The 12,737-nt window shown below is 39.0% G+C and overlaps 1 protein-coding gene across 1 annotated transcript in view; it reads right to left on the reverse strand.

Moving 5' to 3' along the window:
* Nucleotides 1-12,737, reverse strand: part of adamts3 (ADAM metallopeptidase with thrombospondin type 1 motif, 3) — a 139,325-nt gene that overhangs the window by 110,032 nt on the left and 16,556 nt on the right. Inside the window, exon 4 of the mRNA XM_063898319.1 lies at nt 1,811-1,970. Within this exon, the coding sequence (XP_063754389.1) occupies nt 1,811-1,970 (160 nt within the window). The remainder of the gene's footprint in view (nt 1-1,810; nt 1,971-12,737) is intronic.

Raw genomic sequence — 12,737 nt, forward strand, 5'->3', positions numbered from 1 at the left:
GTGGTTTTCAGTTGCTGTTTGTTTGTGGGCCTTTCTGTCTGAAGTTTAGTCTTTAACAAGTGAAATGCATGCTCAATTGGGTTGAGATCAGGTGACTGACTTGGCCTTTCAAGAATATTCCACTTCTTTGCTTCAATAAACTCCTGGGTTTCTTTGGCTGTATGTTTTGGGTCATTGTCCATCTGTATTATGAAACGCCGCCCAATCAATTTGGCTGCATTCGGCTGGATTTGAGTAGACAGTATGACACCTCAGAATTCATCCGGCTGCTTCTGTCCGGTGGCACATCATCAATAAACACTAGTGACCCGGTGCCACTGGCAGCCATGCATGCCCAAGCCATCACACTGCCTCCGCCGTGTTTTACAGATGATGTGGTATGCTTTGGATCATGACCACACCTTCTCCATACTTTTTTCTTGCCATCATGCTGGTAGAGGTTTATCTTGGTTTCATCTGTCCAAAGAATGTTCTTCCAGAACTGTGCTGGCTTTTTGAGATGTTTTTTTAGCAAAGTCCAATCTAGCCTTTCTATTCTTGAGGCTTATGAGTGGCTTGCACCGTGCAGTGAACCCTCTGTATTTACTTTCATGCAGTCTTATCTTTATGGTAGACATTGATACCCCTAGCTCCCGGAGAGTGTTTTTCACTTGGTTGGCTGTTGTGAAGGGGTTTCTGTTCACCATGGAAATGATTCTGCCATCATCCACCACTGTTGTCTTCTGTGGACGTCCAGGTCTTTTTGCGTTGCTGAGTTCACCAGTGCTTTCTTTCTTTCTCAGGATGTACCAAACTGTAGATTTTGCCACTCCTAATATTGTAGCAATTTCTCGGATGGGTTTTTTCTGTTTTCGCAGCTTAAGGATGGCTTGTTTCACCTGCATGGAGAGATCCTGTGACCGCATGTTGTCTTCACAGCAAAATTTTCCAAATGCAAGCACCACACCTCAAATCAACTCCAGGCCTTTTATCTGCTTGATTGATAATGACATAATGAAGGAATTGCCCACACCTGCACATGAAATAACCTTTGAGTCAATTGTCCAATTACTTTTGATCCCTTTTAAAAGAGGGTGGCACATGTTAGGGAGATGAAACTCCTAAACCCTTCATACAATTTGAATGTGGATACCCTCAAATGAAAGCTGAGAGTCTGCACTTTATGTCCATGTCCATTATATAACTATAACGGGAATATGTTTCAGTAAACAGGTAAAAAAACAAAACTTGTGTCAGTGTCCAAATATATATAGACCTAACTGTATATATATATTTTCGGATGTGATCGTGATGTTTCAGCCTGACAGCAGAGACCACTACATATAACAGTTCAATTCATCAGCAAGATTAAACTATACCAAAAGAGCCCATAAGCAGAGGTGGAAGAAGTACTCAGATCTTGTACTTAAGTAAAAGTAGAAGTACCAGAATGTAGGAATACTCTGTTACAAATTAAAGAACTGCATTCAAAATGTTACTCAAGTAAAAGTACAAAAGTATTAGCATCAAAATACTCTTCAAGTACCAAAAGTAAAAATACTCATTATGTAGAGTAATGTAACTAAAGTCTTATTTAAGGGTTGATTATATTTCACATCATTAATCCAAATATGCAAAGTGACTAAAGGTATGAAATGATTGTAGTGGAGTAAAAGTACAAGATTTACCTCTGAATTCTTTTGGAGTAAAAGTACTTGAGTAAATCCCCTTAGTTACTTGACACCCCTGATAATAAGTAGCAGCATGAAATCGTAATAGTCATGGTAGTGACATCCCAGTATCAGTAGAACATCGTGGTTGTGCGTCCTACCTTCTAGCTGGTAGTCCTCAGAGATGTCGGAGGAGGGGGCCTGCAGCAGAGCTGACCTGCGGTAAACCACGTGGACCCGGCCCTGGTCCTCCAGCTCCTGAGTGCCTCTTTCCAGCGGCTCAATGAAATACTCATCTGAGTCGGTGCGGATCATCCCAGCCTGCAAACACAACACCAGGCCAGTTAATGAGTGTCAGGAACCATGCTGCTCCCATAGCAGGGGACAGAGGAGTATGAAGTGTGCTGTAGTACTCTGAAATAGCCAAAAAGAGGCTTAAGAGTTCCTGAAGTCTAAAAATAATCTGTCATGATATCTAAGGACCAGCAATCATGCTAATAGGGTCACCAATCAACATGAGTTTTCCTAAGAGCTGTGAAAGTATTTCAGATCATTTTCTATATGTAGATATTTGTAGCAACGGTCTCTTGAATCTAATAAGAGATCTGCCTTTTCCTTTGGTGAAAATATAATGTATGTTTCTTTATTTTGACCAAGCACAACTATGTGGGCCTGAAGCCAATGAGCAAATGTTTTAAACCAGCACTAGTTCTAGTCTTGTTCAATACAGCAGGAGATTTATTTTGTAAATTATGGCTGCATTTTGAATAAAATAGATGATAAAGAAGGACAAACTTTATGGTAGGACAACTGTATCATTGACAAATGGTTGCCACAGTGTTGTCCGGGTTTCTGTGTTGTAACATTTTAATTGACTAAATGTGTATAGGTCATCACTTTCCTGAGCTTCATCCACTTCTTTCAATTCTGGTTCCAAGAAAAACAAAGATGGAATGGCCAAACATGGAACTTAATAACGGTAGCCCACAAACCAATGGGTGACGTCATACCGTGTCAACGTTTTATAAATACGGACAGACGCAATGATATCCTACCAAACAACGTCCTTGCATTGATGTACAAAAAGATCCACAAAATAGATGAAAACACGGATGTGCATACTTATTATTTAATAATCTAATCAGGAAAGAATCGTTCTTAGAAGTAATTGCCTGCTTAAATGTTTTGGGTCTCTCTGTGTCACATTCGCTTCATGTTGTTTTGATTCATTTCCTGCAACTTACAAACACTTTTCAATTATCAGCTGGTTTCCCCGACAGCTGCAGGTGGTGATCAGGACATCATTAGTGACACATTGGAACAAAATTGCTTTGTGATCACATCCTGCCACCCTTAGATTTCCTGCAATAACACGCCTGTCATGCCTGTAGTTTATGGCGGATATATCAAAGGCTTGCACTGTCCTGCTAACATGATGACGTACAAACAAACTGAATGAAAAGCTCATCAAAACTAAGTGATGTGCTAAAGCAGGTGTCACAGGCATGAAAGACTGAGTTAAGTCACAATGAACAACGCCGGTATATAAGTGAGCCAGCACCAGGCATGGCATTACCATCTCCTCTACTCAAATGTGCCCTAGCAGCTGTTTCAAAAAGCTACAGTCAGAATTCTAATAAAGCCTCAGCCTTGTATGATGTTTCAATTTTCCGCAAACATATAAATGTAAAATGCACATATGTACAAAGAGCCAGAAGCATCAGGTGAGAAAGGATGAACACCAATTAATTAAAGTTTTACAGCCACTTCATCCTTTAGGGAGCAAGTTGCCCTGGCATAAAAAAAGCTGCTACTCTGCACCTGTGCACAGACAGAGCTACCTCTCAGAGCTCCAGAGAACTTTTTTTTTCCACCTTTCGGTCACAGGGTCGGTCGGTCTGGTCTCCTCTGCTGCACCTCACAGGCTTTACCTCGCTATGGCCCCTCTGCCAACACTCTGCCAGACTCACATATGGCGCTTTGCAACCAACACACACACTGAACTCCAACTCCCATGGTCCCGAACCTACCCGACACTCCCCCATCTCTCCTCCTATTCACGAGCAATACTGGTTGAACTCCAATTTAACTTCTTACTCAAGTTTGCAACTTGAACAGATCAACAGAATATTCATGTCTGAAGGTGTGCAGCACATAGATAAACAGCCCTTGTCAAAATAAAATTAAAAGCTTTGGCATCCTGATGAACTCTTGCCTGTGAAACAGTGGGGGAATTAGATATCTTCCAAAAGCGTGTTCTCTTTACAGCCATGTTATAAGACTTGGCTTTGTGAGTTAGAATATCCAAAAAGCATGCTAGCTCTCATACAGCAAAATGCAACTGTATGCTATTGGATATCCTTGTTTTGCTGGCATGCTGCATTTCACACACTTTGGGTTAGGATTTACTACATCTTGTTCTGGCATACTAAATAGTATGGGTATTCGACAGGCAGTCAACCATGCAGCTAATTGAATTAATGGAATTGGAGACTATACTGAAAACACCACTGTTTGGCCCATTCATGGTCAGCTATCTCTTATAATTCTTGTTTGTTAAATTAGTATTCCCAATTACGACCATATGTGATCAAGCCTTGAATGTAGGTCCTATGGTGTCAAGAAACTTACAGCATGGAGGATACATACATAATGAAAGAACATCGGAATCCTACATGTCAAATTAACAATGGGATATATTTAGTTCACATTTATCTGGAATGAAAGTTCTAATTACAGCTAGAGGTTATCAGAATATGACTGGATGTGATAGCAACATAATAAGTTAGCTCCAGTTATCATTGACACATCTTCTTTTTCGAAAAGAACAGTATCTCCTGCCGAGTGATATGATGTGTAGGTTACATTAATTACCACAGGCTAATATTTAGTTAGGAGATGGCACAGAGCTGCCATAAAAAGCCTTTGTCAGGTGCTATAAATACATTACAGAGAAGGGTTGTACTGAATGTAATTCTCATTTCATATCCACACCTTCTTTTGACTATTCAAGCTTCAAATGTCTGTCGGCCATATTTGATCAAGTTTAAATCTGCCATGTGAATAAAGCGATTCCTAGGATAGTTCATATTTTATTTATTGGACTGCTTCAATATAGATAACTCAACAGAGCGTGCTTCCTTTGGTTTAAGGGTTAGATATGAGATTATCTATTTTACCTTGAAACTTAGACATTCGGAATTCACAATGCTCTGGAGTTATTGGAAATGTCGAATACAACAATAAAGCCCCCACTGGAATATAATTATACGAATAGTTTAACAACAATATAAGTGTAGCCTGATCCTTATCTGTAAATATGCAGAAATATTGGGTTTAATTTAAATGAATAGACACGCCAATAAACAAACAATAAAATAAAATAGAAAAACAGCCGAGCAGCATTTGAGTATTGATGCAGGATTAGAATATCAACATTGTAAATTAAGCTTCGAGCCAATAATAAAATAGACAATATAAACCAATAAAATATTGAAAAGGTGAATGTGAGGGAAATGGTATATTTGCCTTGTTAGCTTAATTTATTCGCAGCAGGGATATCCTCCATGGCTTATTGTTTTCATGTATCTTACACCTGCAGACATTGCTCCCAGATAGGGATTATAAATATGCTGTACGTCAGCATATGTTGTCAGGCTTTGACACAGTTTGCCTACCTATTTACCAATTACCAGTTCCTCACATGCACAGTATTTGGTGACAAGGTCTGAGGATTACACTGCCTGAATTGATTCCCGGCATTACACCCATCACCAGACTGTCTTTTATTTGATTTACTCAGAGCACATCTCCCACCTCGATTCAATGGCAGCTAAACAAATTTACCTCATGTCTAGCATGTTGACACCGGAGGCATATTTTGAATAAAACAAGCATATTTACTTTCTCGATCGAGATCCGAGACTTCAACGAGGTGGCGTTTCAATTTGAGATCAGTTAAGATGAAGGATTTATTTCAGTATTAAACGAGGCAGAACAGAGGCAAGATTGGAGACTCTGCTCTCAGACACATCATAAATTATACTGGAGACTTATTAAAAGCGGGGATTTTGAGGCTGTGTAAACAAACAGACAGACGGATAATTGGATAATAGTTGTGTTTCCGTCCAGTGGCACTGTTTAAATCTGAATATTTTATGAACCATGTGAAAATGCCACCTTCTTGTTAACACATGGCAGAGGCAAACAGTGACAGGAGTCCAATTTAGAAAAAAACAACGTTATGCTTGAATGTACGTAATGACACGCCAAGCTGACATTTAAAATGGATCAAAAGCTTCTCTGATGCATGACACAGAGCAGGAGATTGTTAAGACGATATCAAACATCTTTGAGTGTAAAGCAACAACTAACACTTTGCACTGTTATGCAACTCAAGGGGATGAAAACTGAGCCAAGTAAAGGAAATCAGTTCAGTCAATACTGTTTGATTCAAATGTTGTTTTTCGTTTTATCCAACCTTCTCTATGAGGGAACAAGTAAGTAAGAGAAAAGCTCAATATGTAGATGTCTAGCATAAACATGCTCACTGTGTCTTAACAAAGCAGACATCCTCCCCCGTCTATATGAACAAGGCATTTCAGTAATCTGCGTCGCCCCCAAAGGAAGTGCTGGGCTCTCACCACTTTGAATGAATTCAAACATAACCAATTGGATACAGCTTTCCTGAAATTAATTGTTCATCTATCCTTGAAGCAGACATAGCATTAAAAAAAAGGCAATAATCTCAAACACAGCGGAAAAACAAACTTCATTCTAATCCAAATGTTATCTTCTTCCCTGAGCTAAGAGTGCTTATAATCTGAGCCACTGCCAAGGTGCCCCTTGAGCAAGGCACCAAACCCTGAAACTGCTCGCAGGCGCCGGGTGCCTGATTGCCTCCCTGCTCTGCCACCTCTCCCGCATGTGTGTGGTTGTTTGTGCATGTATATCATCCTTGCTTATGCATGTGTATCCTGTGTGTAAACAATACAGAGTGGGGAAAGAAATTTCCCTGTAAGGGATCAATAAAGTATATCTTCTTCTTTCACATGAGCGCAAGGTATTAAACAGTGGTGATAATTCTCACTTCAGTTGCCCACTGTAAAACCAAGTGGATTCACTGCTTTATTCCGCATTAAATGTTAAGAGATGTTCCAATATGCTGTATTTCACCATGTATTAAGATACTTAGTTTTAAATACAAAATGTATTGCAAAATCATCCATCTTTCAAGTAAAATACAGGTATCGAGTATGTTTGAATTATCTCACCTTTTCTCTCAAAAAATGTGTTATACAAGTAGTATGCCAGAAAGTGACTCAATGTTAGTGGTTAGCAGCAAGTGGGCAGCAAATCCTGCTAGCATGAGGTGCCATTGACGTACACTGTTATGCGTTCATGCTCTTTCAGTAGATATTATTATTGACTAAATATGTTATATATTTCCTTTTACATAAGTATATTCTGATATTATCAGATAACGTAATTTATTACATTATGGCGAGAAACATAAGAAACAACTTAAATATGCTTGAATATTTTAGGTAACTTGGTTAACCACGAAAAAGCTTGCACCAAATTAGTAAATAGCTTACAGATACCCTGACTGAAGTGTGTAGAGTTTTTTTATGTTGTGGTTCTGCCACAGGACCAATCACGGAATCACCAAAGTCATTAGTGTTCATCCTCTGGAGTCCATGAATCTCTGATGGAAGTCTTGACGAAATCCTAGCTATAGTTGTTGGGATCAGTCTAACATATGTAAAGGAGTTTGACATTGCCCTGCCTCATTTTGCATATAAATTATGTTTTTAGTGAATAAGGAAAAACTTGGCTGCACGTTTTTGGAAGGATTTTCAGTGTAAGCCTTAGGGCATTAAACATAATGATACGCCTACTACAGTTAGAATGGTAGCACAACCCACAATTAGTTTAAAAAAACTGGATACAAAATGATGTTATTGAGGTGCACACACACAAATACGCACACACAAATCCTCTCTGAGAAGCAAGAAAAGAAAGTGAAACCAGTGTGTCAGCAAATTATTAAAATCGGACAACCATAGAAAGCAATGATACACACTTCACACTTATTATGTTGTCATTTGTTACGTATTATGAAATGCAAGATATATTTAGCTCAGCTTATATAACAATTCTGCGTGCGTAGCTTATTGTTGCTCTAAAAACTTAGAGCTTTGGTTCGAATACTAATGGGGAGAAAATGTTATCAATGTTATCAAATGTTATCTGCTGCTACTTTGTTACATCCCCTCTCCAGCAGTGGTTGGATCACAGCCATCACAGCAGACTGTCATTGTAACCCTATCATGGTTCTAATATTAAGTTTATATCAGGATGATACTGTTGCATGCAACTTCTGGAAGAAGTATTCAAGCCTACTAGCTTTGGGGACATAATGTTTCTTTAATACAGGTAGCAATATAAGCATTAAAAACACTTAAAAGTAGAAATAACTCAATGTTTTTGGAATTGTAATCACCCCTTATTTACAAATGGGTAGCTTAACCCTTAATAATTCATCAAAATGTCTTAGTATCCCAAATATAGAGGTTAAATAAGTTCCAAAATTTGCCTCAAAATGTATTAGTGAGAAAGTTGAATAAAGTAACATAACATGTAAAAGATTAAAGTAAAATTACCTTTATTTCCGGACTATTAAGTGCACCTGAATATAAGCCGCACCCACTGAATTTAAAATATATGTATTTTGTACATAAATAAGCCGCACATGTCTATAAGCCGCAGGTGCCTACCTGAAAGCTTTTGTTGTCTTTTTGCACTGAGTTAGTTCCTCACGCTGCTGTTTCCAACGTCTTATCATCGACTCAATAAGGCCAAGCTCCCGTGCAGCAGCTCTATTTCCTTTTCCAACTGCCAGATCAATCGCCTTCAACTTGAAAGCTGCATCATATGCATTTCTCCGTGTCTTTGCCATGATGAGGGTGACAAAATGACTACCGTAATCAGAATAATGGGAAGTTTGAGCACCATTTTGCCGGCATGAAGCTTGTGAAAGCGGGAAAAATCCATAAATTAGCCGCGTCATTGTATAAGCCGTGAGGTTCAAAGCGTGGGGAAAAAGTAGCGGTTTATAGTCTGGAAATTACGGTACCTCAAAATTGTAAAAAGTAAGTAAGAGTTTTTAGAAAATGTTTTTACCACAATTCTAAAATAAATCAATGAGAAATATAAGTCCTAAATGTCCAATATATAGGCTCCTATGCTGCTTGCAAAAGTGACCATAAAGCAGGAACATACAACAAAGTAATGCACGAATGTGTCTTGAAACTCGGAATGGTACAGTAAGCAACGTTACATTTTTACATCTGGCGATTGCATTTACGTCTCAAAAATTGTTAAAATTGTGTTAATATGGGGAGAGTATCCTTCTGAACAAAACCTGTAATTAGCATAAACATTTGTTGAACTCAGATCTTGTGGAACAATGGTTTTCCATTGTTTACTATGAAGAGAATCCAATTATAATCTGGCCACATAACATTTGAACATTAATAAGCCTGTTTGCCAGAGGACAATTACAATATCTTTGCAGTCTGAGAAGAAATAAATAATAGAGGAAACTAAAATTCTGCACACACAGAAAACCTTCTAATACTTACAGAAACATCCTTATAATGAAAATTCATATGAATGCGCAACTTCTGGGTGAATAATTGAAGAATATACTTAGGTGGTTATCTTACCTGGGGTAACATAATGTAATTACGTGTAAATAAAGGAACTGTGCAGCGTGACTGTTTCAGGCGAGTGGTTAGTTGTGTGATCTCCCAGAGAAAAGACTCACAGGAACTGAACAATTCGTCTAGATTATATGGTGAACATCCTCTCACCAGAAAGAGTTCATGGGAACTGAAAATTAGAAATCAAGTACCGGTAATGCACTAGAAAAATGACTCCAGCAGTTGCAGTTTTAAGCTTTCGATTTCATTTTTAAAATTGTGTTTGAAACTAAACCATTGAAAACAGTAAACAGATTCCTGACAACCACATACAAAGATGTAACTGGAAACCAAGAAGATGTCATTTTAACCAGGATAAGAGATTGGAATATGTATTTTTTAACAAAAGCCATACAATCATTTCACCAAACAATCCGATTGGAAATCTGTGTTCTTGCTTGGTTTGCTAACAGCCATGGCCACTGAGCTGACTAAAGGTTGTACTACAGTTTGTGATCACTGTCAGAACCAAACCTCTCTAAAACCATTGAAGACACAACACATGGAAATGACCTTAATGTGCCCAATTGAAGACACAATCGTGAAAAAAACCCCAGAAAGATACTTAGTGTTCAAACAATGGTCACCAGGTGATGAATAGAAAAAGGAAAAACAGTAGAAATGTGGAAAACACACATATTTGTGTTCTAAAAATATTCAGAAATATAAAAAAAACGTAAGTGCATACAGCTGGCTTCTTGCCGATAAATGCTCTTACTGTCGATTTCACTTTTCACTACCCTTACAGATAAAGCATTGCATTCACACATCCATAATGCGACGGTGTACCTCTAAACAAAGATTCATGGATTCTCTCTACCTGTTGGGCCACAATCCTTTAATGATGGGCCTAAGTATACATGGCTTTGTTTTAAAAGGTCACACATTGAAACCACCAGGGTTTGCCACAAAGTAACTGATTGGATAATGAAAACAAAGGGATTGAACCCACGAAGATAAGGTCATATTGCTACAACGCTATACAAATCTCATTTGTTGCAAAAACTCTGACACTGCATAACCTCCAACTATTCTCCTGACAGAAGATTTAATTTAATTTGCCCAATACCAGCAAGGTGAACTTCAGGTGAACTGACCAAAGCCTGAATGGGATTATCTAAACAGTCATGTAAATTCACGCATCACGTCACCCTCATGTAAACCAAGTTAAAACGTATAAACAGGAATCTCTTTCACAAACAAAAAACATCAGGAAAGTACATCTTCAGCTGGAAGTGAAGTTTCAAGCAGGGAAAGTGCCAGATAAAATACCTGGTGGATGATTATCTGGCAGCATTCCACAGTTTGAGTAAAATATAAATAAAATAGTGCAACAACTTCAAAAACACGATTTCACATCGAGCAAGACCGTCAGATATGTCAGGAAATGTCTCTCGCCGTCTCAAGTTTAGCTCTCCAGAAGGAGGGTTTCTGATGGCACAAGTATTCTGGGACATACAATATCAGAGGAGACAATGGCAGGTGTCTGACGGAGGCTCAGGTAGTTGGTACCTAAACACAACCCTAAAAAAAAAAGGGATCAAGAGTCCTGTGTTCCATCAGTTTAATATCCCCAACATCAGCCTTGGCCAAGCAGACAGCACTCTTCTGCCAAGAAAAACATATGGGATTCAGCTGAAGGGCTCCAGTTTTTCAAAAACAGTCTCTTTCAGTCTAAACTTCTTAAGGAGGTCGGTATGAACGTGCTTTCGTTTAAAAAAAAATTGAGGTACTGCAACATTGAAAAAAGGTCTGAATTCAGCCAGGACACTGCCACCTTTCACCCTCGGTGTTGTTCAAAGGTGTGTTTGCTTTCAAAAATGTGAGCAAACCTTCGTCATCGTTACCTGCCATTTTCATCCCCAGCCTTTAAAGGAACTTTAAGGGGAGAAAATAAACAAGTTAATTTCTTGTGATTTGCAGGGGAGTCTAGTAGAAAAAATGTTTTTGAGAATGCTTTACAATAATAAACAGACATTTGCAAAAATAACTTAGAAGTGTACATTTGATTTGTGTAGCTGCATTTAAAGTTCCTCCTCAGATGTATTTAATCTGATTTGGTTGTGTTCCGAAGTGTTGAAAAAAGTCATTTTTTAAAGAAAAAAAAAAAAGTGTCGGGCAGAGGAAGGTGAAACAGGCTACACTTTGAGAGACAATATAATAATTTATTTTAACTCAAACTTTTTGTGCATCCCCACCATACAGAGCAAACATTTACAGTCGGCTTTGAGGAGGCGGTGAAGCGTCCACACTTGAAAACTTAAAATAAAATGTTGCACCGGTGAAAGGCTCTCAATGTCCGTCTGTAGCGACAGCAGAGAATGTGGGCTCCTCTTAAGTTTATATAGGTCATGATTAAAAATGTATAAACACATAAATATCAATAAAAGCGACCGGGCAGTACACACTGAACTGAAGCCTCGGCTGCCCGGGAGAAAACTTGGAAGAAATAGCTTGGCTTTGCATATCTTGGTGTGCCTCCCCTCCTGAACCTCAAACCATATACCCAAACAGATCTGGGGTCAAGCCTCTGCAACAAGCCTTGGCTAAGTCAACAGTGAACATTAAGAACTATTAGTGAATAAAACTCTTGTGCCTGACTACAGTTCACTGCAAAGAGGAACTGGCTCACTTTCTTTTTCTAATCAAATAGGATATTTTCTTTGCTTTTTCTGGGGGGGTTTTTTGTCCCTCCACGGCAGCTCCAGATATGTCAGGAGCCGTGCACGTCCAGAATGCTCTTTTATGTCTCCGAGGCCAAAAGAGTGGGCCACTCAACACACGTAGCTCTTAGCAAAACATAGCATTTCTTATTTGCTCATTTTGTCACTCTCCATGAGTCTCACGTTGTAAACGTTTCCTCTGAGGCAAAATCTTGCCGTAGGAGTTTAAGGTGGAGGCGTTAAAACTTCCCGAAGGGGCTGATGGCAAAGTGTCGGGTGAGTGTCCTCTAAAAAGGATTATGCTCTGAAAAGGTACTTCAACGGATGCAGTACCCATCATGCCTGCAGTCTGTTTACACTCGTGAGTCTCGCACACAACCACAGAAAAGTGCCTCACCCTTTTGGCTGGCAGAGCTGATTATGCAACATGACACACATAAAGAGGTGGCCAAGTTTTGCAGAGGCGCTGGCGAGGTAAAGGTTAAAATCAACAGTCAGCCATGCAGGAATTCTCTGCGGTTTTCAGGTCAGCACTGCCTCTGTCTGTCTGTATCCGTCAGTTGATCGCACTGTCTGCCAAGGACTGCTTAAAAGAAAAAGACATTTCTCTTTCATGCAACACAGAGCAAGAGGAGGTTTTTGTTCCAGTTGTCCTGATT

The sequence above is a fragment of the Eleginops maclovinus genome, chromosome 12 (assembly GCF_036324505.1).
Source record: "Eleginops maclovinus isolate JMC-PN-2008 ecotype Puerto Natales chromosome 12, JC_Emac_rtc_rv5, whole genome shotgun sequence".
NCBI lineage: Eukaryota > Metazoa > Chordata > Actinopteri > Perciformes > Eleginopidae > Eleginops > Eleginops maclovinus.